A 24,817-nucleotide genomic window follows, 5' to 3' on the forward strand; every position below is an offset into this window, starting at 1 on the left:
ACAAGAATAACCTGTAACTTTGATGGAGCCTTTGTGAGCCTGATGAACTTGTCTAACACTGATGTTCTGGTTTTCTGCTCTTACCTTTGCATGATAATATGATGACAATTATTAAAGTTGCTGTTTACACCCAGGTCTGTCCAGGCACAGCATTAAACCTTGGTTATGAAACGTTAAAATGTCATTGTTCTGTCCTAGTGGATTGTCTTTGTGAAAATTGGTTACTTTTACAAAATTTGTGAGTTCTAGCCAAAAAGAGTCAAAGTGATCCTGATTTTTTAACCATCAAAACTTATAAAAATTCTCTTTGAGTCAAAGTGAAGAAATCCTCTCACGGTGTTCATGCTTCTTCTCATCTTTTTATAATGCCATTATATGCATTATATATATAGGACTCTTCAGGTACCATGTGTACTGCCTAGTGACTTATCTATTATGAAAAACCTGTGTACACAGCAGCCACAAAGCTGCACTACATAAAAAAGATGGGATAGGGACATAAAGAGAGTCTCTAATGTTGTAACATAATGTGAGTGGAGCCTCATCAGCTTCTAAGTGAGCCTCACTCTGCTGAATGTAACAGGGAATATGAATAGAACAGAACAAACAGCCCATGTAACCAGCTTAATTGAAATACGGTCTTATTTACGGTAGCATCAATAGCAGGATTATTGCTGAGCGTGTAGACGGTCAATGTTCAGTTCCTGAGGGGGAAAGAAATCGAGCTGTCCTTGTGAGCCAGTCAATGACAGCTGCATGTAGCCACATTAGCTTGTTATACTTAAAAATTCATGTTTAAACCAATACTGAGAGTTTTGGCATTTAGTCCTTTTTTAGTTTTTAAGTTTGCAGGTTTTAACATTATAACACTATTTTTATGTTATTGTTTCTATATCAGTCTTGTTCCCAGAGTTTTCCATGTGCTGGTCGGGCTGTGAGGAATGCTTTCTTGTCACATGGACCGTACCCAGCGAAGGACAAGATACACCTGGCCAGAATCATACGGTACACTTGTCTCTGTCTATTTGCGTGTCTTTGTGCAGACCTGAATCGATGAGTCCAGTGAAGCATATACACTGACTCACAGTCACTCTTGTGCTCCATCCTTATTGGTCGCTCAACTTGTTTTTGCTCTGTGACGAACTAAGCAGGATGTAGATGTTTTGCAGTGAAGCACAAGGTAGTCTGGGAATACATGTACTACAATGGGGCATGTAACGTTACACTGAAATGTATGTAAAATCAGTCCAAACATCTTGGGGAAATAATAAATAGATACTCTTAACAATCATTGCACGTACAGTCAGACAAACGCATTTAGAAGCACACATGGACGAGGAGTTTATTTGAGGGAACGCAGATGGGAATAGTTCAGTGTTTTGGAGGAAAAGGCTTACAGAGAACTAATGAATAATCAATGGGTATTGACTAAATAAGAATGACAAACTGTGTGCCAAGGGAAGAATAGCATATGAGTGTGTGTGTGTGTATGTATTATGCATGCTAACACTGTGTAGCCATATTTGTGTGCTGAAAATCTTCATTTGTGTATTTTAACAGGCGTAGCTATGTGGGAGTGGAGCTGGTGCAGTGGCTGTGTGAGCAATGTGTGTATGTGCGCTGTCGGACTACCGCTGTGCGTGTCTGGCAGGTGCTGCTGGAGCTGGGAGTCCTGCTGTCTGGTAAAAACACATACACGCACAAACACCGACCATGCCTGCGGAGTGTACTGCATTTTAACATTCACAGTCACCTTCAACAACAATCTACACATCTTTAGAGATACCAGTTCCAAACAAAACAAAGTAATATAAAAAGCTTCATTTTCTGATTCAACCTGATTTTAAATTAAGATCTTGTCAAATGAACTATCAGAATTAGCTCTCTGAGATAAAACTTCCAACAATTAAATTACACTGAAGCCCCCAATAACCCGAATAATCTCAATAATTATTCTCCCCAAAACATCTCCCTGTTAACAACACCCTGCTAAGCACTGACACATCTACGAGTCTGTTAATCTAATATCAGACTGCTCCATTCATACCCCGCTGTGCCTGGGTGTAAGTGGACTAGTAACGGGGTAATATAAACATTTGTTTGCATTCTTCATCTTTGTAAATTCATCTTTTAAAGGCAGTAAATGTTTCTTCAGAGGATGAACAGTTGTGTTCAGGTGCAGTTCATCAGTCTGGCTAATCCACAGTTACTCATAAAAGGACTTCGACTCTGTCTGCTGTGTCTCTGCTCGTTAACTACAACTTAGAAGTGCTCATTCGTTTTTGTCAGTACTAATTCGATATGAGGAAAAATTCCCACACTGTGCACCTCTGCTAAAATTCCACCTGCACCATGTGTGCCTTGAGTCCCTGAATCCAAGATATCTGGAATTGAATGAGTTTGTGATATTGACTTGAAAATCAAAATAATGTCTCCAAATTTCTTCAAATGTTTTATGGATCTGTGGTGATATGATGTTCAGTTTTGTTTTAACTCGCAGTCGTAAATAATCCTGCCAGGAATTCTTTGATTCAGATGTGGATTGACTAAACTGCCTCGAGCCACATCTCTGGTTACATTTTCATGCAAATCTATACAAAACTTTATGAGCAATCATGCTAACAAACAAACGAACAGACAAACCAGGCCAATCACACCTCCTCCTCTTTGGCGGAGGTAACAACTCACATGAAGGCGTTGACTCACATCAGTACTTGTCTAGACTTCACTCCGTGTGGATTTCACCCACACAGAATACATTTACAGTGGGCACAGTTGTTGTTTAAATAGCTGTTAAACATAAAAATCAAATCAGCGTGGCTTAAATAATTTGCTTCCTGGTGGTTGTTTTAAGAGTGTGACAGCCTTTTTTGTTTGTTTGATGCTTTCTTCTAGAAGGCTTTACCGCTGTAGATATTATAATATATACACTTGCTGGCCACATTATTAGGGATCACTTACTATTACCAGGACACCTATTTGCCTACAGAACTGCCTTAATTCCTCATGGTACATATTCATCAAAGTGCCGGAAACATTCCCTAGAGATTTTGGTCCAAGTTGACATGACAGCATCACAGTTGCTGCACATTTGTCGGTTGCACATACACAATCCAAATTTCCCGTTCCACCACATCCCAAAGGTGCTCTATTGGACTGAGATCTGGTGGACATGATCAGAAACAAAACGTGAGTAGACTCTGGTGTTCAACGATGCTCAGTTGGAACTAAGGAACCCAAGCTTCAAATGCTCCAAAACCTCCACCAGCAGCTTGATCTGTTGACACAAGCCTGGATGGAGTCATGTTTTTCTTTTCAATGTTGTAGCACAAATTGAGACTCGTCAGACCCACATCTTCTATTGTCCAGTTTTGGCGAGTTTGTGTGACTCAGGCCTCAGTTTCTTTTCTTGGCACTCGGTGTGGTTTTCTGCTGCTGTGGCCCATGTGCAACTCAAGTTTCGATATGTTGTGTTTAGAGATTCTTTTTGCATACTTTGCGTTATTGAGTGTTTTTTTGAGTGTTGTCTCCCTATCAGCTTAAAGCACTCTTGTCTTTTTCCACTGACCTCATATTTTCACCCAGAGAACTGCCACTCACTAAATATTTTCTCTTTCATGGCCATTTTGTGTAAACTCCAAAGATGGTTGTGTGGGAGAATCCCAGTAGATCGATAGTTTCTGAAATACTCATTTCAGCCTTTCTGGCACCAACAACCGTGTCTCGTTGAAAGTCACTTAAATCAACTTTCTTCCTCAATTTGAGGCTGTTTTAAATTCAGTAGTTTAAAATGTGTATCTGATAAAGTGGCCACTGAGTGTATAATGTTTATCTCCACAAAGATTGCACTAAATAATAATCAATAAACAGAACAGCAACGTGCCACATGGCAACTTCTGTTGAGAAACGCTTGAGCGCGTACCTGACTGATTGTTAGCTTTGATTGTGATTTAGGCATAACAATCTTTGATCATATTTATACACTTGAACTATTAATTATATATTACACGCTTAATGAGACAACATGGTTCTGATACAAAAGAAGCCCCCTTTAAGCATGCTGCCAGCATATGTGCTTTAAAAGGTGCCATTGCTTCTCTTTCATCACAGTGTATGTGTTTCTATTTGTTGTCTCTCCAGTGGACCAGCGGGTGGTGTTTTCAGACTCCAACTCTTACTACCAGTTCAGCTTTGAGGAGTGTGACTCTCCCTCCTGTGAATTTCGTTACAATGAGGGGGAGTGGCCAGAGGCTGTTAAGCTCCTCCTACAACTAGCTCCATATGTCCAATTCCGCTCAGGAGGTGGAGCCAATAGTCCGTAAGTGTCCAGTAAAATCTGATCATGTATGGATTTATAGAAATGCACACTATGTATTGGAAAGATTATGTTGTAAATCTGAATCACTTATAATTCATAAATAGTATTTTAAGTATTGGCCTCAAATATTTTCTTGCAGATAAAATTTTGAATAAAAGATACAAAAATTCATGAATAAATACACTGCTCAGGAATAACATTCATTATGATACATGTTAGTGGGTGGACTATATTGGGAAACAAGGGAACATTTTGTCCTCAATGTTGATCTCCTAGAAAAGCAGAAAAAATGGGAAAGCGTAAGGAATTGAGTGAGTTTGATGAGGTCCAAAATTGTCATGACGATTCTGCAGTGGTCCAAGGAACGAACAGCGGTAAACCAGCGATATGGCCATGGCTGGCCAAGGGTCACAGATGCATGTGGGGAGCGAAGACTGAGTTGTGTGGTCCAATTCAACAGACGCATTACTGTAGGTCAAATTGCAAACAGATTTAGTGTTAGTTCTGATGGAAAGGTGGATGCCTGTCCTGATCCTGTCCTCAGTTTGAAAATGCCAACAATGGGCGTGTGAACATCAGAACCAGGCAACGAAAGAAAGTGGCCTGGTTTGATGAATCATGTGGATGGCCGGGTACGTGTGCGTCCTGGCAACAGGATGCACACGGAGGCAGTGTGAAGCTTCGGGCAATGTTCTGCTCGGTAACCATATGGCACGTGTCCGATCCATGGGGACCCCCACCTCACAACTTACAGGACTTAAAGGATCTGTTGCTAGAATCTTAGTGACAGATACCACAGCTCCACTGACCTGAAGTGGAAGCTTGTTGCACTAATAAAATATCGAAGCTGAAGCGACAGGTTTCCGGTTTATATTAGAGATTGAGGCCATTTGTCTATTTGATGTACTGTGCAAAGAGACATGTGACTGTGTTTGACTTGGCGGAAATGTTGCAATCCTTGCAAGTACATATCTGACCTTGCAACTCAAATACACACGCTGTCCAAGATTTTCCTCAAATCCCAACAAGGAACTTAATCTCTATTCACTGTTTCAAATCCCCAATCTGCTTATGTGAGAGACGCATCCAGTTGCTGGCGCACACACCTCCGCAGCCCTAGAAAAAAATCAGCCTTCGCCTTTGCACACAAGCTGATGCATGATGCGATCGCTCAAATATGCGAGATGAGCTCTGATGCATGCTTACGCATACAGAAACAAACATGCAGAGCGGTGTCATCCAGAGTTCCCTGCTTTGTTGCTCCGTGTGTGGGGTTCCTGTCGAGGCTGCTACCGAACTCGATGTGTCAGTCAGACAAAAGCAGGGACCAGTGTGTGTTTGTGCGAAGGAACAAGGGAACGTGCCTAGGAAATTCTGAGTAACAACATCAAAAGGTGCATTTAGAGACATTAGAGAGACAAAAAGACAGTCGGGGGGAATTGAATGTCATATTTGAATGTGACTATCATGTATTGCATTGTAGGTATGGTTATTTTCTATACATAATAATGCACGACATGTGCACTCAGACTCCTACCAGGTGCTGGAAGAGTTTATAAATTTGATTTGAGAAAGAAAAAGAAATTTATTGCATATTTAACATGCTGAATCACTCATTTATATTTAAAAGACTGTAAATATGTCTGTCCTAAGAATCAATATGGATGTAGTGCCATATTGGCTCAAATAGATTGTAGATTTTCTTTTGGAAACTGCATCTGAATAAAATGAAGCAATTTAGTTTTTATAGACCAGATAAAAATGAGATTTTCCATTCAGGATTCTCGCACTGCTACTTTGACTCTGTTGCTTTGTGTCTGTCTTTGCCTGTCGCGTCATTTCTCTGCAGGCTATTTCTCTCTGTCTTTCTCTCTTTCTTACATCCTCTGGCCCTCTTAGAGAATATTTGTAGCCGAAAATAGCTGACGTTACTCTACTAGTTGCTTCAAAGTGAGCTGATGAATTGTTAAATATATGACTCAGTTGATATTGATTCTCTTTGTAACTGTAATAAAACATCACCTAACATTACATAATGCATATTTAAAAAAAGATGCTGCAGCAAAATTTTAATTGCAGTCTGGTGTGACTGCCTCCCATGAACCGTTGCGTCATGTGTTTTACCGTTTAATCTAACAAGAGAACAATTAAAACGATACTGGCTGCACAGCCTGAGCTGACCATTGAGTGATTGCTGCTTCAGTAAAGCAAAAGAAGGACACGTCTCTAATTAAATGGGCTTGCTCTGGTGCATCATGTGTAGAAGAGGTTTACTACTTTCATTCAATATCATTCAGTTAACGCCAGCACTGTCACTCTGTCTCCAAGGACCTCTGCGTCTCAGCAACATGACACGCTCTCAGGCACATTTTCATCACTGAGATTTGTCAGTTCATTGTTAGTTTTCGCTGTTATAAATTGACAGGAATGTCATGGTTTCAGGCAGATTGCAAGTTTAAACTTGCGACATGAGCGAATCCAATATTGTCATACAAGAATCTTTCTTTGATTAAGTCAGTGACGTTTTCATTTAATGAGCTTTTTTTGACAACAGCAATTAAAAAAAATTGAGATTGGCATCATTCTTTTTCCAAACGCTTTACCTCCCATTACATAAAGAGTAAATCTTGCTTATATAGAAATGTCTTGGGTACTCTAGATGTGAACATCAATATATCTCATGCACTGAATATCAACTGCATACAGCTGCCAAATCCCATGACACAGCGACATGCATATGAGCATCTTCCCAGTGTGACATAACTCAGTATAATAAGCTCTGCTACATTTACATTTAAGGATTTAAACTAAACATTACATTTTGAATATTATGGAGTGCAGTACAACTCAATCTACACTACAGTAGTTTAACAATTTACACAATATTGTGTCAACTGCTTAAAAAGTTAATAAGTTGAGATCACAAGCAACACTAAAAGTGACAAAAGGAGGAAATGTTTCAAAAATAACAATTTATTAGACACTGGATCCCTTTCTTATCCTGCATGACACTGTGTATTTCATATACTGTAACCCATAGTCCATATACACACTTTACTGTGTGATGTATGAGGTGGTTGTCAATAACAATTATTTTGCTGGTTTCCCTGTCTGTGGAAAAACGCTGTTCTCTGCACTGTGCAGGAGAGGCAGACTTGCCAGGAGCTAAAATATGCCACCGTTCGCCTGAGAGGGGAAAACGTACTTGCTTGCTTTGCATAGTCCTCTGGTACTACACTAGACGATCTATAGCCCTCTCTATTTTAAAAGGGAGGCGAGTAAAGCCAAAAAAGCCAGTCTAGCAGAATAGCGAAGGGTTTTAGCTAGAGAGGAGGTTATTCCAGAGAACACGTCCTCCTTATGATTCACACTCAGTCTGTCGCAGTCCGTTGAAAAGCCTTTATTTTGTTGTTAGACTAGAAAAATTCAGATCATGGCTACATGCGTGTGCGCAGTGTCTACGTTATGTAGTTGTATTATTCTGACCGAAGATCTCTGTGTCAAAGATTGCTCTTTGTGCCGTGCACTCTGATACAATTTGAACAAGGAGGTGACCCATCATCATAATCTCGTATCAATTTCTGCTTTGTGTTGTTTAATGACCGGTGACACACCTCCTACTGCACCTCTTTTTCAGCTCTGGTGCATTCAGGCTCATGGTGAGTCACCAAATTACCAAATGAACAACAGCAAACAAAATTAAGGACACTGTTTGGAATAAATTTAGCATTTATCATGGCTCAGAATAGACTTTGTTTTGTAATGGGCTTCTAGATTTTATGGGTAATAAAAATGTAAAGTATGAAACAAACAAAAATGAATAATTTGCTCCTATTGTTCCACTGAGTTTGTTAACAGAAACCAGTAATTCTGACCAATTAAGCTATAAGGAAAGGTTTTCTCTCCTTCCAGGCATCTGATGTCTTGCCTGCCTCTGTCTCTCTCTGTCTATGCCAAAGCTGAAGTGTCAGGCTGAAGGCTATGCGTTATCACCATCTCTCCTGCTTCTGCATCCACCGTTCTCTTATCAGATTACAGTGTAGACACACACACAAGCACAAATGCACACACACAAAGTCACACAGGGCTTCATCTTCTTTCCTCTACAACTATTACAAGTGCCTACGGCACCTGTTGATAAAATCCAAATTGTATGCAAATTGGGGCATGTGTGTGTACGTGCGTGAGTGTGTGTTTGTGTGCTGGAGGCAGGGAGAATATATGTGTGTGTCATGTGGGGGTGAGGCAGTATGTGGGAGACCAATTCAAACAGTGGTTTTGTAAGAGAACATATTAGATGAGAGGCCCTCGGGTGCAGTGTGTCGCCACTGAAGGCAAACTCAGTGCAATCTTGTATTATTACTGAGTTATACTGCAGAGTTTACCCCCAAACAACCGCCTGTTTACCCAAAACACACGCACACACACACACACACACACACACACACACACACACACACACAAATGAAGTTAAACCTAAATATATTCACAGAGCACTTTTAGAAAAAACTCAACAAGAGCTGCACATCTATATAAATTGTGAGCTGATGTACTCACTGCCAGTACCTACACACACACAAACTAGGCCACTTTAACTTCCACAGAAGGGTGTGTCTCCGAGCTGTTTTGCATAAACCACATGAAAAAGAGAAAGGGCCGATGAGAAGTTCCTAATACAAAACCATGCAGGCCCTGAGGAACTATAAACACAGGATGATAACTCAGATGGGTCGGTACAACTTTAGGGAATACGATTTTCCCCGTGAATTCACCTTAGCAGTCATGTTTTCATTTAATTTTCATTAAAAATGTTTAGCATTCATAATCAGCTTTATAGAACAATTATGTCAAAACTTCTATTTAATTGTAATTGGCAACTTTGAATACAGGTAAAACAAAGTCACGAAAAAGTCTTGTGCACTTTCACGATATTTTACAATGAGATTTCTCATCGGTTGTTGTTTGAGAACTTGTTGTGCCACCTTAATGAAGTCACTGTAAAATTATAATAAGGTTCCACCACAAAAAAAGTCAGCTTATTTAATTTATTAAATAGGAAAGTGGTGATGTACCAACATCGCTGCTATTCAGACGAATAGAACCAATTTGGATCTGGCTGTAGTTCTTTCTTATTAAACCAGGGGGCAGTGTAGTGAGGACTTTAAAAAGAAACTTTTGTCATTGTGGGGTTTTTTATTTAAATTTTACGAACCAGTTAGTTACCAGTAAAGGTGTTTCTCTCTCTCCAAGGTCAGAGGAAGACTCTGAAGGTAACAGGGACATCTGCAGTGAGATTCTTCAGATGAAAGCTCTTGAGAGACTCACTTCTACGGTCAGTGTGGCAGGGTCAATACAGCATCATCATCTAATGAGATAAACATTAGATGAAAACTGGAGTGTGTTATAGTTCACCAGATGTGTTTGTGTATGTTTTTGTGGTCTAACATCTTCAGTCTTCTTTCTTATAGGTGCAAAGTGAGTTGGCGGCTGCTCTTGCGCGAAAGACACGTAAAGCTTGTAAGTACATTTAGTTGATGCGTATGTGTGTGTGTTTTCAATGTTTCCACAGTGAGAAGACAGAATGAAAAGGACAATGTCATGTTGTAAGAAGAAACGTGTTAATGTGCTGCTGTTTGATTGGTTACAGTGTCAGAGCAGGACTCTGAGACAGCAGAGACGAGCCACCAGGAGCCTCGAACGCCCAGCGAGGAGAGCAGTCCGGTAACACACGCAGTAAAAACCGTCTCTAACCCCCCTTTTTTTCTTTTAACCATAGTCTTGTCCTTCAATTAATTTTTCAAAGTTAATTTCATTTACAAAAGAAATCTGCTGCTTCGACAGTTTGCACTTGCCTGAAGTAGGCCTACAGCCGAATCAGTTTGTGTTCTTGTTGCATTACTGTTAAGAAGCTATTTCAGTGTCTAAATAGGGCACAATAAACACATTCTAGTAGCTCCTTGATGCAGCAATACAAAGTCTGATCCACAGACAGACTTTGTAGATCCCCTCCAAATGAAGAGATAAAAATGATAATTGTTTTGCTTAATCTATCTTTGTCTCTTAAAGGTTGCAGGTTGAATTTATGTAGGGGGTACACATGGGGTTGAATGTAGAAAACAGGGTCAGAGCAAAGTGCAGAGGGAGATCTGTTTGGTCCCAACTATGTAGAGCCAGAACTTTCTCTCTATGAATTATTAATTCGGTGGATACACCGGAGAAATGAGGAAAGAGCAAGAAAACAGGAGGAAGAACAGCTTTTAAACACAATTGCACACATATAGTAATGTGTACGGATGGGTGACAGATTAAAGGAAAATCCATATAGCGTCGTAGTGAGGTGCTGGGTCATCATGCAACACTAGAATAGCTTCAGTGCTTTTTAGCATCGGTGAAACACCATTCTTCTGAAGGTTATTCCCTAGTTGGTATTTTGATGATGGTGGTTTAGAGCACTGTCTAAGGCTAGGATTATATGTGCTTGAAGACATGCACATGGATCACAAAGAAGTAGTTGTTGTCAAGTCTGCCTGGAGCATGCAAGTGTAGTTTGTGGACAGTACAGTTTGATACAACTAGTTTGTGTGGTCACAACGTGTGAAAGTGCATCGTAAGCTGTTCACCCTCTAATAATGAAATTTGTGTCTCTCAAATGCTAAAAATACATTAGCCTGACACCTTGGTCCTAAGCCTCTCCTAGGTGGGATGATCTGGGGTGACTGCAAAGGCCATAGCATATTAGGCTTGTAATATTGGTAGTCAGATAATCATTTAGTGACCACTCAAGCCCCATGCATATTGAGACCTCCTGGAGGAGACTACTGCAGTCAAGACAGAAATAGTTCATCATAGGAAAAAGGCACTGTGCATTGAGCCATCCCTCCTAGATGTACATAAACCATTTCATACACAGAGCCAACGGATCACTTTACATTTTACTTCCACTCTTTGGTTTTTGGCTCATCACACTTCAGCTTGTTGTGATGCCTTGTGATGTGTTAGATGTCTCTATTATTTTCAGTGTAAATGATGATCAATTTGAAAAAAATGTGGAGGTCTAAAGCAGATAAAGTATTCTTTAGAGAGTAAAACATATATGTTTAAACATATTTATATTTTGCTTCTGACTGCAGCAATTCTATTATAACCTGTTCAGTTCACTGGATGTTGTTGGTATGTGTTTGTGTTGTGCTGTTGCTCAGTTGTTGCTCCTCTGTGGATTTTTATATTTCACATATACTGAAAAGCTAATTGACAGTGACACGTTCCTTTTACTCTCTTGATCCCTCCTTTTAAATATCAATCCACAAAGTCTAACTGCACAGTGTTATTTTGTTTGAATATGTCGTGTTATCTGGATTTTGGCAGCTTGGAAGTGAGTTCTGGCTAACATAGTAAGCTATTTATGAGACAAGCTCAAATTTTCATATTTGTTTTGTTGGCCGAGGAAAAAGAGAAAATATCCAAATGAGCCCAAACACATTGTGAATCCAGCCGCTTCGAAGTAGAGCTGTTCTTAACGAGGAATCGTCTTCTCCACTCTCATTCCTCATTCTGCCTCTCACTGACTACAAACGCATTAAACTAGTTTTGCTTTAATTACCAGCAACAAATGAAGTGCATAATTTAAACGAATTAGAGTCATTTGCAAATGAATATAGGCACTAATGTACATTTACAAGTAAATGATGTAGGACTCCTCACTATGTTGGTACAGTCGTGAATGCTGTGGAAACTGCTATGCAACCCAGGTGGATACAGCGAATAGTGAATCTGATCCAGACATTACATTGATCCTGCAGGAGCTGTTTAGGAGCTGCTGCAGACTGTAGTGGTAACATAGGTGTTGCATGTTAATAAACAAGTACAACTGCAAAACATATAGGATAACAATGTGAATTTCAACTTTCATTTCCTTTGTCGTACAGTTTTTTTTTAACCTATGCAGATATTTTGTTAAACTCAAAAGGCTCTAAAATATAATGCTTTCTAATTTAGCTTAAACACTTGAAGATCATAGAAAAATTAAAGCAAATCAAAGAAACAGGCGGACAATTCAAGTACACACATTTGTCAGCGTTTTATCTTGGTGTGTCGTTGACAGGAAGCTGAAAGCAGGTTTGCAGGAAGTAGTAAGGGACATGGCACAGGGGTTGTGATATAATGTCTATGTGTACGTGGCTATTCTGCCAGATAAGTGGTGCCATTGGGGGAAGGGGGGGTGTTTTCCTAGTAAACAAAAATGAGCGATGTTCTGCAGGGGTGTGTGTTACCCTCTATTGGAACATGGCACCGTGGGATAGTTGAGCCCACAGGAAAGGATACCCACCCACCCCCAGCCAAATGAACCCCCCCCCTCCCCGTCCCCTTTCTATCTCTCTTCCAAGGAAAATAAACAGACCAGGCTACCAGCCACCGGTGATAACCATCATACTAGCACACAGTAATGTTTTCTATTGTCAGGTATATCTAGGGACAAAAGCACTGGTTTCTCCAGAATCCTTGAGCTATTTCAGGGAAATATGTTCCTGTTTCATTTTCCTTTTTTAAGGTCACGATGTTATACATTCCTTTTTATCCACTTTCTTATTTCATCTGCCTCAGCTAGACTACCAGGACAGTAGCAGATTTCTGTACTGACTATAGAGGGGAGGAGACAGACACCACACTTGCACCCTAGCACACTATTCTCACACAGACACCCACTCCCGCCCACTTATACTACTAATCACACACTCTCATTCCTTCTCCACCAGATCCTCTGACACAGAGCAGTCAGACTGAGACAAAGAAAAGTTCAGTAGATAAAAAGGAATTAGTGACTGTAATAGATAGAAAAGAATAAAGAGACAAGTAATAATAACAGGGAGAACAAGATTAGATAGAGAGAGCTAGGATTACCACATTTTCTTATCCTACTCACATGGATATATAGGGGCAACAGAAAACTTCTCCTTGTGTGTTTCTGGATTATGACCAAACTTTGTTGACCTCCATTCCTCAAACATACTCTGAGTGTTTCTACAATGTCTTGGGACTGCGGGCTGAGATATGTCTTCATGCCTCCTGTGTTGCAGCTGGGAGGTGTGTGTGCTTTGCGGGACAGCAGCAGCAGCGGCGGCGGAGGGATGGGCACCGTGTGCGGCCGCGAGGAGCTAACCAGCCGGCTGGGGCTGGAGGCCGTGCAGCGGCTGGCCAAAGACGGCTGTCGGCTGCTGCAGAACCACAACTACCGTCTACCCGACAGGAACCAGGCGGTGAGTAGAGAGTGCTATAGTTTGATATTATAGTACATCTTATAGTATCGGCAGGACTGCTGACGTTGTCTTGTGAACTCTTACCATGTAATCTGCAGACAGAGTTGTGGCTGCACGCTTAATGTGAGTGGAGAGTAATGGACGTCATGCGGTTAATGTTGTCATTACTGTCATCATTTTTAAGCAGGGACACACACACCTCAGGTCAGAGTTACTCATGGATTCAGGCCAGGGATCATGCGAGTAAATCCTCCTCAGCACCATCATTATTGGTGGTTCTGTCCAGCTAAGGGATAGGCACGCATGCATGCATGTATTTTCCAGCACGCCTGGCCTGTTTAGACCTTTTCTCAGTACATGAGGGCACAATTCTGCACTGACACGCACACGCCAACTAAAGTTATCACTGAAGACGCCCAGAGCTCGGGTTCATTCAGATCACTTTACTTTAAACATACACCAGTTCTGTAGCTCATCTAATGTGGGTGTTAATAATGGCTTAGCGCATCGTGATCTCATACTCTTTTTACACGCTGTCAAGTACTGTGTGTGTGCGTGTAGATGTGTGTGTGTGTCAGTTTGCTGGCTAGAGCTTATAATCATTCGTGGGCGCTTGCATGTGTATGTTCATGTGCTGCTTGCCCTGTGGCAGGCTGAGTCAGAGTGGGCTGATAATGAGTGGGGTGTTAGTGAAGCGTTGTACTGTATGATCCTGCTCTACAGTACACCTGAGGGCCGGAAACGAAGGAAATGCAGTCACATTTCACCCTGCATCACCGTGGTTGTGTGTCTGTGTGAGTCTGACTGAAGCCCAGCCTTAGGGATTTTCTAAAGTGTGCATAAATCTAGTTTCATTTCTTGAAAATGTACACAATAAAAATATACTGTATTTTATCATCTTATATATTAGAGGAGGGATGCAAGAGAGAGATCAACTAGACTCCAATCTAATCATTATGCTCTAAACATTTAGGTATCAATATCATTATATCTGTATTTAGACTCTTGAAGGATTTATCTCATGTAACATAAATCTGAGCAAGTATAGCTTTAAGTTAATGTAGTTTATTGATCCTGCAGTCGTGCCCATTTTTTACTTTGTCAGAGTAAACAGAACACTGTTTGGTTATTCCAGGATGTCAAACAGAAATTCAAAGCAGCCTGGCTGTGTGTAGATTTCTTTACATAAATGACGCATCAGCACTGAAAGCATTTTTTCTCTACAAAGTATAATTTACATTTAAGGTGCCTTATCGACAAAATCTTGTTGAAAAGAAAAAGTGCACTTGTTCATATACCAGAACACAAGTAGTGTAAGGTGCATTACTGGCCACATTTCTTATTTGATTTATCCATGCCTTTAATATTATAGCATAAAAGTGTGGTGTGACATCCCCATGTGTTGCTGTATAGCACTACAGTGTAAGCAGTTTAAACTGCATGTGACCAATACGTGTGTCAGTTTTGAGCCAAACAACATCATAAATTATTAAAAACATCTTTTGAAACAAAGATGCTTTGCAGCCCTGATTAAACTCAGTTGACCTTTTATTCGTAGGTGTTATTGTTTCAGCTCATCGTTCAGCTCAGGCTGCAGAATTTAGCAGAAACCAAAGCTAGACGACCAGCTCGATACACAACAGAAACCATTCTCCTTTTACTGGGTTGTCATGGTGATTTTCTTTTTTTTTTTTGGGACAGATAAGCTCTGACAAACCAGTGTGGGCTGTTTCCATAGTGATTTAACTCATGTGTCATTGCATTGCTTTGGGTTTTTCCATTTCTCAATAGTCATTTCTGACTTGCATTTTTGTTACTCTTCCACATTTAATCAGCATTAGAAGTTTCGAGAGGTCCACCTACACAAAGGGTTCTTCAGTGTTACACCATGCACTACACACTGGGCAGGTTTTGGGATTAATGCTTTATGTGTGTCCCACTATGTGTGGTTGCACATACTATCTGTGTGCTGCTGACTTAAAAGCATTGTGTGTTATACTCTTATCCATTATTTCCAGGAATCAGGCACAGAGCTATCATAACAAAGATATGGCTTGGTCAGTGTTGACACACACACATACATTAGCAGGAACAGGAAAGGAACAGAGAGTGCTTCCTTTAGGCTTTGCATGGGCATCCACCTTTCCTGACAATGTTACGTCATGCTGTGTGTCTGTGTGTGACTAACTGATAGAAACAGTGAGGGTAAAAGAGACTTTCAAATCCTGTACAAAGCTGAATATATATATAATAAATATATCCTTCGTTTTTCACACTCAAATTGAACTCTTTGACCCTGTGACGAGTGCAGCGTGTCCCCAGGTTTCTGAGCTTTCTTTTTTCTGTTTCGACTTCTCAAACCTTTCGAGCATGAAGTCTGCACAATTTGGAGACAGACAGGGGGCGAGGGAGCGGGGGGACAGGAAAAATTGGGTGAACGCAGGAGAGCTTGAGGAAGGAGCAACGAGAACAGGAAGAAACGGACCGATACACCTGTTAGCAGAGAACAAGTGACTGTCTAAAGAAATGTCAGAAGCTCTTTTTTTTATGCCTTTGAGACATTTCAGAAATGTCATACCCACAGTTTTTACCTACAGTTTTTTTAGTCTATACATTAGAGGTTGATATGTTGGTGTTATTGGGAGACAGTAAAGTAAGGAGGCATTGAAACAGGTCCATTATTTATTTGGAAAGCTCTCTCTTTGTCATTGATGTGTAACTGCCTGAAATCCCCTGTTTTTCCTTTCATATCAGATGTTTTGCTAAAACGCATGGCAGCTTGAGTAAAATGTTTCTGTTTTTTGTCTTTTGTAAATGCTGCTTTCTCCCACACTCCTCTGTCTCCCTCACTTTACTTCCCAGGCTCTTGCCTTTCATCTATCATTTCTTTTTTGTTCTCACTGTCTTTTTCTATTGCATAACTTTCTGACCCCTCCTCTCCACAAGTGCCCTTTTGGATAGTTTTACTTTTTCATGCCTCTGCGTCTTTTCCATGGCTACATTAAACGCTTTTTCTCTCATTTTGCTGTTTGCACTTACGACGTAGAAGCTTATGTGAGATGTTGCGTGCATGTTACTAATTGTCATAGTGTTACTGCTGCAAGTTTTACTTTGCTGCATTTTCTGAAAGATTTTTGATCTTGCGTGTGTTTGTGTTGTCTCACTGCCTTCCTCCATTCTTGGCTCAGAGTTGTTTTTCTTGGCATCTGTGTAAAGAATGTAAGTGTTGTCGGAAAGATCAACAGCTTGCTACTGAATCAGGAAGGCAGAACATTTTCTTCTCCTTTGTTTTTACAGTAGTTGTAATTGGTTACATAATGGGTGTGTTTTTTTAAGTGTATTTCTAGAGCACTTTATTATATATCTGATGGTGTAGAGTGACAGGAAGCGTGAACAGAGATAGAGAAGGGAGACTCGTGATAAAGCCGATCCCAGTCTCTGTTCAGTGCCGTGTCCCCTTTAGACCCTTAGGCCACCAAACTTGTTATCTCGGCACCAGATCAGGGTCGCTGGGCGCGGTGTCTGTGCCAGGCCATAATGTGATTAATAATGGTTTGTCAGATGAGCTGTCACTGCTTTGCTAATATCCTGTTTGCATTTCTGTGTTGTTAACCCTTCCGTATGATTATTCTTAGCATGTTATAGAGGAAATTAAACATCATGTAATTAGGACTATGTCCTTTTATGAAAGTCCCTGTTCTCTACAGGTGGATGGTGTTTTTGTCTGCTTTTCAGGTCTGTGAATTCAGCTTAGTTTAGTGTTTGTGTTTATCTCGAAATTTAGATAAAGTTTAGCCCTAGGGGATTTCACAGTTGCATTCCTTGCTATTTTGGTATGAATGTTTTGGGCCTGACAAGAGTTAGGGGGTGGTGCTCAGGTTTCTTCTGTATAGAATAATTATATCAAAGTTATTACTTTGCTGTGTTTTGGAAGGTCTTAAGGTAACACTTAATGTTATATAAAGTAGAAGAACTAAGCAAAAAACAAACAAACCCCAGTGCAATGACATATTTATTTTCTTGTTGGCTTATCACAGTACGAGCTCTAAACATGGAAGTGTGATGGTTGAATAACTGTTCAGGTGATCAGCCTGATAGTCTACTATTCTAACAAGTTGGAGGGGGTGTAAAGGTACCATCAACCAGCAATTATCATTCCTTTAGAAAAGGAATTAGACACGCTACAGCACACTGGATGTGATGGCTGCTGCTGCACATCTGTGTCACACTCCCATAGAATATGAATCACTGAAACATGTCTGCACACACACACCACTTTGGGCATATTGTTTTGTCTGACACAAGTCAGATCCCACCTGCTGTCTCTTGGGATCAGACTGATCCTTTCATCGTACAATACCAGAGATGTGTGTGTGTTTGTGTGTGTGTGTGTGTTGCTCTCTGCTCTCTGCAAACTTGTCTCAGTTTTTTTTCTAAATGTTATACAGGTATGTTTGTGATTCAAAAAAAAACTCAACAAAAAACAAATATATACCCATTTCAATTATTTATTTTTACCAGTGAAACCAATATAACATCTCCACATTCACAAATATACATTTCTGACATTCAAAAACAAAACAAAAACAAATCAGCGACCAATATAGCCACCTTTCTTTGCAAGGACACTCAAAAGCCTGCCATCCATGGATTCTGTCAGTGTTTTGATCTGTTCACCATCAACATTGCGTGCAGCAGCAACCACAGCCTCCCAGACACTGTTCAGAGAGGTGTACTGTTTTCCCTCCTTGTAAATCTCACATTTGATGATGGACCACAGGTTCTCAATGGGGTTCAGATCAGGTGAACAAGGTGGCCATGTCATTAGTTTTTCTTCTTTTATACCCTTTCTTGCCAGCCACGCTGTGGAGTACTTGGACGCGTGTGATGGAGCATTGTCCTGCATGAAAATCATGTTTTTCTTGAAGGATGCAGACTTCTTCCTGTACCACTGCTTGAAGAAGGTGTCTTCCAGAAACTGGCAGTAGGACTGGGAGTTGAGCTTGACTCCATCCTCAACCTGAAAAGGCCCCACAAGCTCATCTTTGATGATACCAGCCCAAACCAGTACTCCACCTCCACCTTGCTGGCGTCTGAGTCGGACTGGAGCTCTCTGTCCTTTACCAATCCAGCCACGGGCCCATCCATCTGGCCCATCAAGACTCACTCTCATTTCATCAGTCCATAAAACCTTAGAAAAATCAGTCTTGAGATATTTCTTGGCCCAGTCTTGACGTTTCAGCTTGTGTGTCTTGTTCAGTGGTGGTCGTCTTTCAGCCTTTCTTACCTTGGCCATGTCTCTGAGTATTGCACACCTTGTGTTTTTGGGCACTCCAGTGATGTTGCAGCTCTGAAATATGGCCAAACTGGTGGCAAGTGGCATCTTGGCAGCTGCACGCTTGACTTTTCTCAGTTCATGGGCAGTTATTTTGCGCCTTGGTTTTTCCACACGCCTCTTGCGACCCTGTTGACTATTTTGAATGAAACGCTTGATTGTTCGATGATCACGCTTCAGAAGCTTTGCAATTTTGAGACTGCTGCATCCCTCTGCAAGATATCTCACTATTTTTGACTTTTCTGAGCCTGTCAAGTCCTTCTTTTGACCCATTTTGCCAAAGGAAAGGACGTTGCCTAATAATTATGCACACCTGATATAGGGTGTTGATGTCATTAGACCACACCCCTTCTCATTACAGAGATGCACATCACCTAATATGCTTAATTGGTAGTAGGCTTTCGAGCCTATACAGCTTGGAGTAAGACAACATGCATGAAGAGGATGATGTGGACAAAATACTCATTTGCCTAATAATTCTGCACTCCCTGTATTTTCACTTTAGACACAGATCGTTGCAAAAGCAGTTACTATCTAGTGCGTTCTTCACACTTTTATGAAGCGTAGCACATTTTTTTAAGATCTAGTTAGTGTTGCTTTCAGAGGTTTGGTTTCTTTTTATCAGTCAGTGGAAATGTTACATCTAAATTGTTAATTTTATGGCCAGCTAAAGAGAAAAAACAGCCTTGCACTGACTCTCTGTGTCAGTTGTGACTGCTGCTCAGTCCTTCTGGCTGGGACAGAGACTGCAGCGAGCATCTGGAGGAGAGACGTCGCTTCTTTATCCATCTCTGCTCTCCTGCTCCTTTGATCTCTCTCTCTCCTCTGCTTTTCTCTCTTCTCCTCCGGCTCTTTCTTATTGTGCTCCTTCGTTCACCTGGAGCTCTGTTACTGTTACACTGCACCATCATAGCAGGAGCGTGTGTCCGTGTGTTTGTGTGCGTGTATCAGAGTCATGGATCAAGTTGCTGCACATTTATGGAGCCGGAGATCATTTAAAGCTGACATTCATAGATGTCCTCATTGTAATATAATTCTTGAAATCTTTCCAAAGGCAGAGGAAATGCAATCCTTCCCTTTGAAGCTGCCAATACAGGCAGTGTCTAAAAGTGTGGATTAAAACTGAGGTGTGAGTTTGCTTATGTGTTGGAAAAACACATAATAAGGGCAATATCTGAGAGGTTTACAAAAACTAGAATTGCATGCTAGCTGCTTTCTTTAATAGAATCACACAAACCATATTTTATATAATTACTGTTTTAAATGCATCCTTCGCTTTAATTTTATATTATTTATTGAACACCACGTAGAGACCACAGTTATAAGCTAAAGGAGGCAGTTGATTTGCTTAAATGTTTGGTAAAAGCAGATGGGAAATAAACAAAGTTGGCAAAAACCACAAAGAGTGTTCAAATCCACTACAGAGTACGTAAGAAAGTCACATGGGATGCGTCGTATTGTTCTGTACTGTTTGAAATCTTGCGTCTACTCCTTTAATCGCCTTCCAGCGGTTTTGTCCTTGCCTGACTATGTTATATTTTTCTCACATTTTCTCTTTTAGGAGGCGGTAGGAAGGGTTTGTCTAAAGGAGAGAGGTCGGGACGTATTGGTGTTGCGGAGAGTGACATCATCAGTGACATCGCCATCGGACAGGCCCTCACCAACATCGTCCGGGGGCGGGTCCAGAGAGGAGGATTGCGACAAGAGGTTGGTCCCTCCTCCTGCATAATGAGGGCCCTCCACACTAACAATGGCAATGAAAACATAATCATAGTCCTCCTGTCTCTTTTGGGTTTTTAGTTTTTTTTCTTTGGGATATCAAGTTGCAGACACACACTTTTGCATATGCAGCAGAATATCAGTAGGGCTGTCAAAATTGTGTGGGCGTGTATGTGTTTGTCTAGGATAATGTATGCTTTGGCTTCTGGCAGAGTGCAGGAAGGAGAGAATGGCTTTTTGTTTTCAGCTGGAAGAGGAAAATAGATCACATAAGACTGGTTTACTTCCTTCCATATATCAGTGTGTTTTAGGATCTTATGCTGTACGTATAATTACACATCTGTGTTCCTTTCCAAGTACAGTTCTTCGAAGTTGATTTCTTTGAATTGAATACACATAGCACAGCATACCACAGTCTTTGACCTAAGGCACAATGCAGGGAGTGTCAGTGACAGGCAGGTTAAGTGGGTGTATGTGTATGTGTGTGTAAGCAGTTTTCAGTGTTTTCCGTAGACGTTGGTTCTCTGTCAGAGTTACTGTAGGAGCTGTCAGAGAGAGGGTTTCAATCTCTGGAGCTCTCGGCTGACAGGAGCAGACAGCAGAGCAGTTTGCATCCAGAATGAGCGACCCTTACAGGGCTGAACTGGGAACAGTTTAGATATGAAGATGACCTCTGAGCTAGTCACGCTTGCAGAGGCAGAGGAGGATTTAGATGAAGATAGTGATGAAGACGATGACGATGAAGAGGAGGATAGCAGTCATGATGGTGATGGAAGCAAGTCAGAGATGTTTGCATTTAATGTTCCCCATTTTCGCTACATTGATGACGACGACGCGGAGGAGTATATGGACGAAGGCAGGGTGGCAGGGTGGAGGAACACAAGTGGTACTTGGTCCTCTTGCTATAGTGAGGAAGATTACTGCAACTCTTCATCTTACAGGTATGTGGTGGTGTCCGGTACGCCGCTTAAGATTTTGGAGCATCTGCTAAGTGACCTACGATTGGATGACCAAAGAGGGGCACCAGAGAACAAGGAGAGCGGTGAGTTTGGAGACATGTAAACACACAAACACACATTTGATTGTCCTTGAAGCTGTAGTCAGAGGCATGTCTTTGTGAAGAACCATCTACATCATGGCATAAATGTGTAGAGTTTAATTGTAAGTCTTAGTATCTTGTGTTAAATGAGGCCCCACACCTCTTGCCAAGGACTTTGTTTCCCAGCTGCGCAAGTTACAACACAACCCAGCCCCGATCTCTCTGTCTCTTTTAATTTCCCCGAAGTTGGGTCAGACCTGTGAGGTATGAGCATTTCCCTGCTGTGTTTGAGCCTGTGTGTGGCTGCATGAGTCAGCCCTCAAACCATATCCAGGTGTGCGTGTATGTGCATTCATTCAGCCATGTCAGTGGCCACAAATATGAGGAGCATTCAGGAGGTTAAATGCTCTAATGGGTTTGTGAAATGATTGCCACGGGGTGCTTTAGGCAGTTGTGCCGCAAACGATTTCAGTGTTAACTGTCATGTCACATTTACACAAACCTTAGGTCTAGCTTATTACATTATGGATTGTTTTATAGCGCAGTAATCTTTTACTCAGGAAATATTAGCAATCCTTGATGTAATTAGTTAATCTTTTATCATATTTGAATTTAGAAAGCACTAAAATCGTGGTGAAAAATTGGCATTCTTAAATATCAATGGGTCTTGACTTCTTTCCTTCTAATTACATTTCAGAGCCATCACAGATCCCAGGTCCACTATAATAATGCTTTAATCACAGAGGGAGGTCTGGGTCCCGGCATTCATTTTATAAAACCCTGCACTTGTCTGTTAGCATCTATTCTAGACAAGGCTCCTTTATGCATCAGCCCCCTCAGCACCACCAGTTCCCAACAGTCCACAGGGAGCCATCTCACTGAATTGCAGGAAGCAAACGAAGAAAGACGGAGAGATAAATGTGGGAGAGAGAGAAGGAGAGCAAGAGAGGACTGAGATGGTCTTTGTGGAGGAGCTCTGTCTGATATTTATTTAGTGAAAATGAGAAAACACTTGCTTTTTTTATGACAGCACAGGGAAGGGAGGAAGTGGGAATGCAAAATTTATCTTCATCTTCTCCCCATCTGTGTGTGTGTCTATGTCTACCTTTGCATTATGGTTGGTGTTTCTTGAATAAGCACATATGTGTATGTGTGTGTATGCGTGTGTGTGTGTGTGAGTGAATGCATCAGTATGCCGTTTTAGGTGGCTTAACGGTGCAGCATGTTGAACAGGCTCAAACACGCTTCCGCAGCGATTACCCCAAACACCCCTCACCGTGCACCGTGCACGCACAAAGAGAACACAGACGCAACAAAAACACAGCAGCAGATTAGTGCGATTAGTTCAGCACACACACAGTTTCTCTCTCTTCTTGTTTCCACCCCTTTCTCTCTCACAAGAGATAAAATGCCCAAGGTCAGAACTCAGTGAGTTATTCATCAGGGTGTTATGTGTGTGTCTGAGCGCATGTGTTTGACTTTGTGTGTGCCAGCGGGTAAACGCAGAGGGCATATGTTGAAGATGAAAATGGATATTTATCATCACAGAGAGCTGGGAGAGGGTGAATGTAGGAGGAGAGAAGTAGCAGGGGGAAATGTAATCGCTAAGAAGGAGAAAATGAAAAATGGGGGTGTGTGGAGTGGAGGAGGGGGTAGATGGGGATACTTTAGGATGGAGAGACAGAGGGTGGGAAACAGGAAAAGAACTCATAAATGGTCAAGAAAGGGCTCCACTTCCTCAGATTGAATAGGAAGTGTGAGGAAAGTGAGTGAACGGGGTTCTGAAAAAGTGATAAGTACTGTCAGACCTGCTTAAAATATTTCTCAAGAGTTGTGTTTTTATTTTTAAAGCAAAGGCCGTTGATAAAATATTAATGCTTCAGCCTATGCTCGGTCTTCTATAATTGATTTCTTTGCTCTCTGCCTGACAGAGTCATATGTGGGTCACACATTTTCCCAGGGAAAGAGTTGACACCACACACACACACACACACACACACACACACACACACACACACACACACACACACACACACACACACACACACAGAGCAACTTCTTCACAGCACCAACAATGGCTCATTACCCATCTGCCACGAGGGCTGTTTATATTTGGTTCTTACCCATTGATCACCTGCTGAGTCTCACACACACTCTTGGCTTCTATCTTGCACATTAGCTCGCTCCACTCTGATAAATTTGAGTAGGTTTTTTTTTGTTTTTGAAGTTGTTTGGAAAATGAGCCAAGAGGAAGAAAAGCCTGACTTGCTCATTGTCATAGGTTTGTTTAAATTTTCCCCCGGGGACCCAAAAAACCTGGTGAGACATCAAAAATTCTCTTGACAAAGAAAAATAGCTCAATATTTAGTAAAAAGCAGCTTTGGGTAAAATTATAAAGAAAGTATAATCTGCTTCGTCAGGACTGTGTGGGAGTGATTGGTGACATAAGAAAGTAACTTTAAACTCCAGAATATTTAAATTAATGTCAATCCAAGTTTAATTATGCAGCAAATGGTTGTCTCAAGGCAGTTTATACTGTAAGATAAAGACACTGCAGTATTCTCGAGAAAACTCTAAGCAGTCAAACAGCTGGCTATGATCGAGCACTTTGTGTAGGTGGGAAAGAAAAACTTCCTTTTAAGAGGAAGAAACCTCTGGCAGAACCAGGCTCAGGAAGGGGGAGATCTCCATGTAAAGGGAAAGAGAAGAGTGTGAATGTTTGGAGTTGTAGTTTGCTATGTATCCATCTGTATCATTATCATTATTATTATTATTATTATTAATAATAAATGTGTACTATTAAAAATGCTTTGCTGGGAACTGTGAAAATGGGTTATAATTATCTTTGGATTCCTCACTATAAAGAGACACTGTTCATGTAACATGTGATTATTGCTGCTTTAAGTCTAGTCGAAGGGCAAGTAAAATAAGAAAATAAGGCATTGAGCTCAAGCTTGAAGATTTATTGCTCGACCTCTCTTTTGTATCTTAAAAAGCTGTAATTGATTTTTAAAGTGAAACTAACTTCTGCTGCTCATCTGGGGAAATCAGAAGTTAATTGAAAGATAGAAGAATATAAGATACTTTGTTTTGGCTTTCCACATCTTAATCCCACAGATAAGGAGAAAACATATCTTGGATTTTAGATTTTT

At 41.0% G+C, this 24,817-nt stretch overlaps 1 protein-coding gene across 2 annotated transcripts in view; it reads left to right on the forward strand.

Moving 5' to 3' along the window:
- Nucleotides 1–24,817, forward strand: part of rapgef5a (Rap guanine nucleotide exchange factor (GEF) 5a) — a 56,963-nt gene that overhangs the window by 20,999 nt on the left and 11,147 nt on the right. For both annotated transcript variants that reach the window (XM_080296113.1, XM_026155512.2), the window contains exons 3-11: nucleotides 899–1,005; nucleotides 1,561–1,682; nucleotides 4,141–4,318; nucleotides 9,569–9,650; nucleotides 9,787–9,835; nucleotides 9,966–10,039; nucleotides 13,393–13,572; nucleotides 20,469–20,614; nucleotides 21,568–21,668. In XM_080296113.1, coding sequence (XP_080152239.1) covers nucleotides 899–1,005; nucleotides 1,561–1,682; nucleotides 4,141–4,318; nucleotides 9,569–9,650; nucleotides 9,787–9,835; nucleotides 9,966–10,039; nucleotides 13,393–13,572; nucleotides 20,469–20,614; nucleotides 21,568–21,668 — 1,039 coding nt within the window. The remainder of the gene's footprint in view (nucleotides 1–898; nucleotides 1,006–1,560; nucleotides 1,683–4,140; nucleotides 4,319–9,568; nucleotides 9,651–9,786; nucleotides 9,836–9,965; nucleotides 10,040–13,392; nucleotides 13,573–20,468; nucleotides 20,615–21,567; nucleotides 21,669–24,817) is intronic.

The sequence above is a fragment of the Astatotilapia calliptera genome, chromosome 22 (genome assembly GCF_964374335.1).
Source record: "Astatotilapia calliptera chromosome 22, fAstCal68.1, whole genome shotgun sequence".
NCBI classification, from domain to species: domain Eukaryota; kingdom Metazoa; phylum Chordata; class Actinopteri; order Cichliformes; family Cichlidae; genus Astatotilapia; species Astatotilapia calliptera.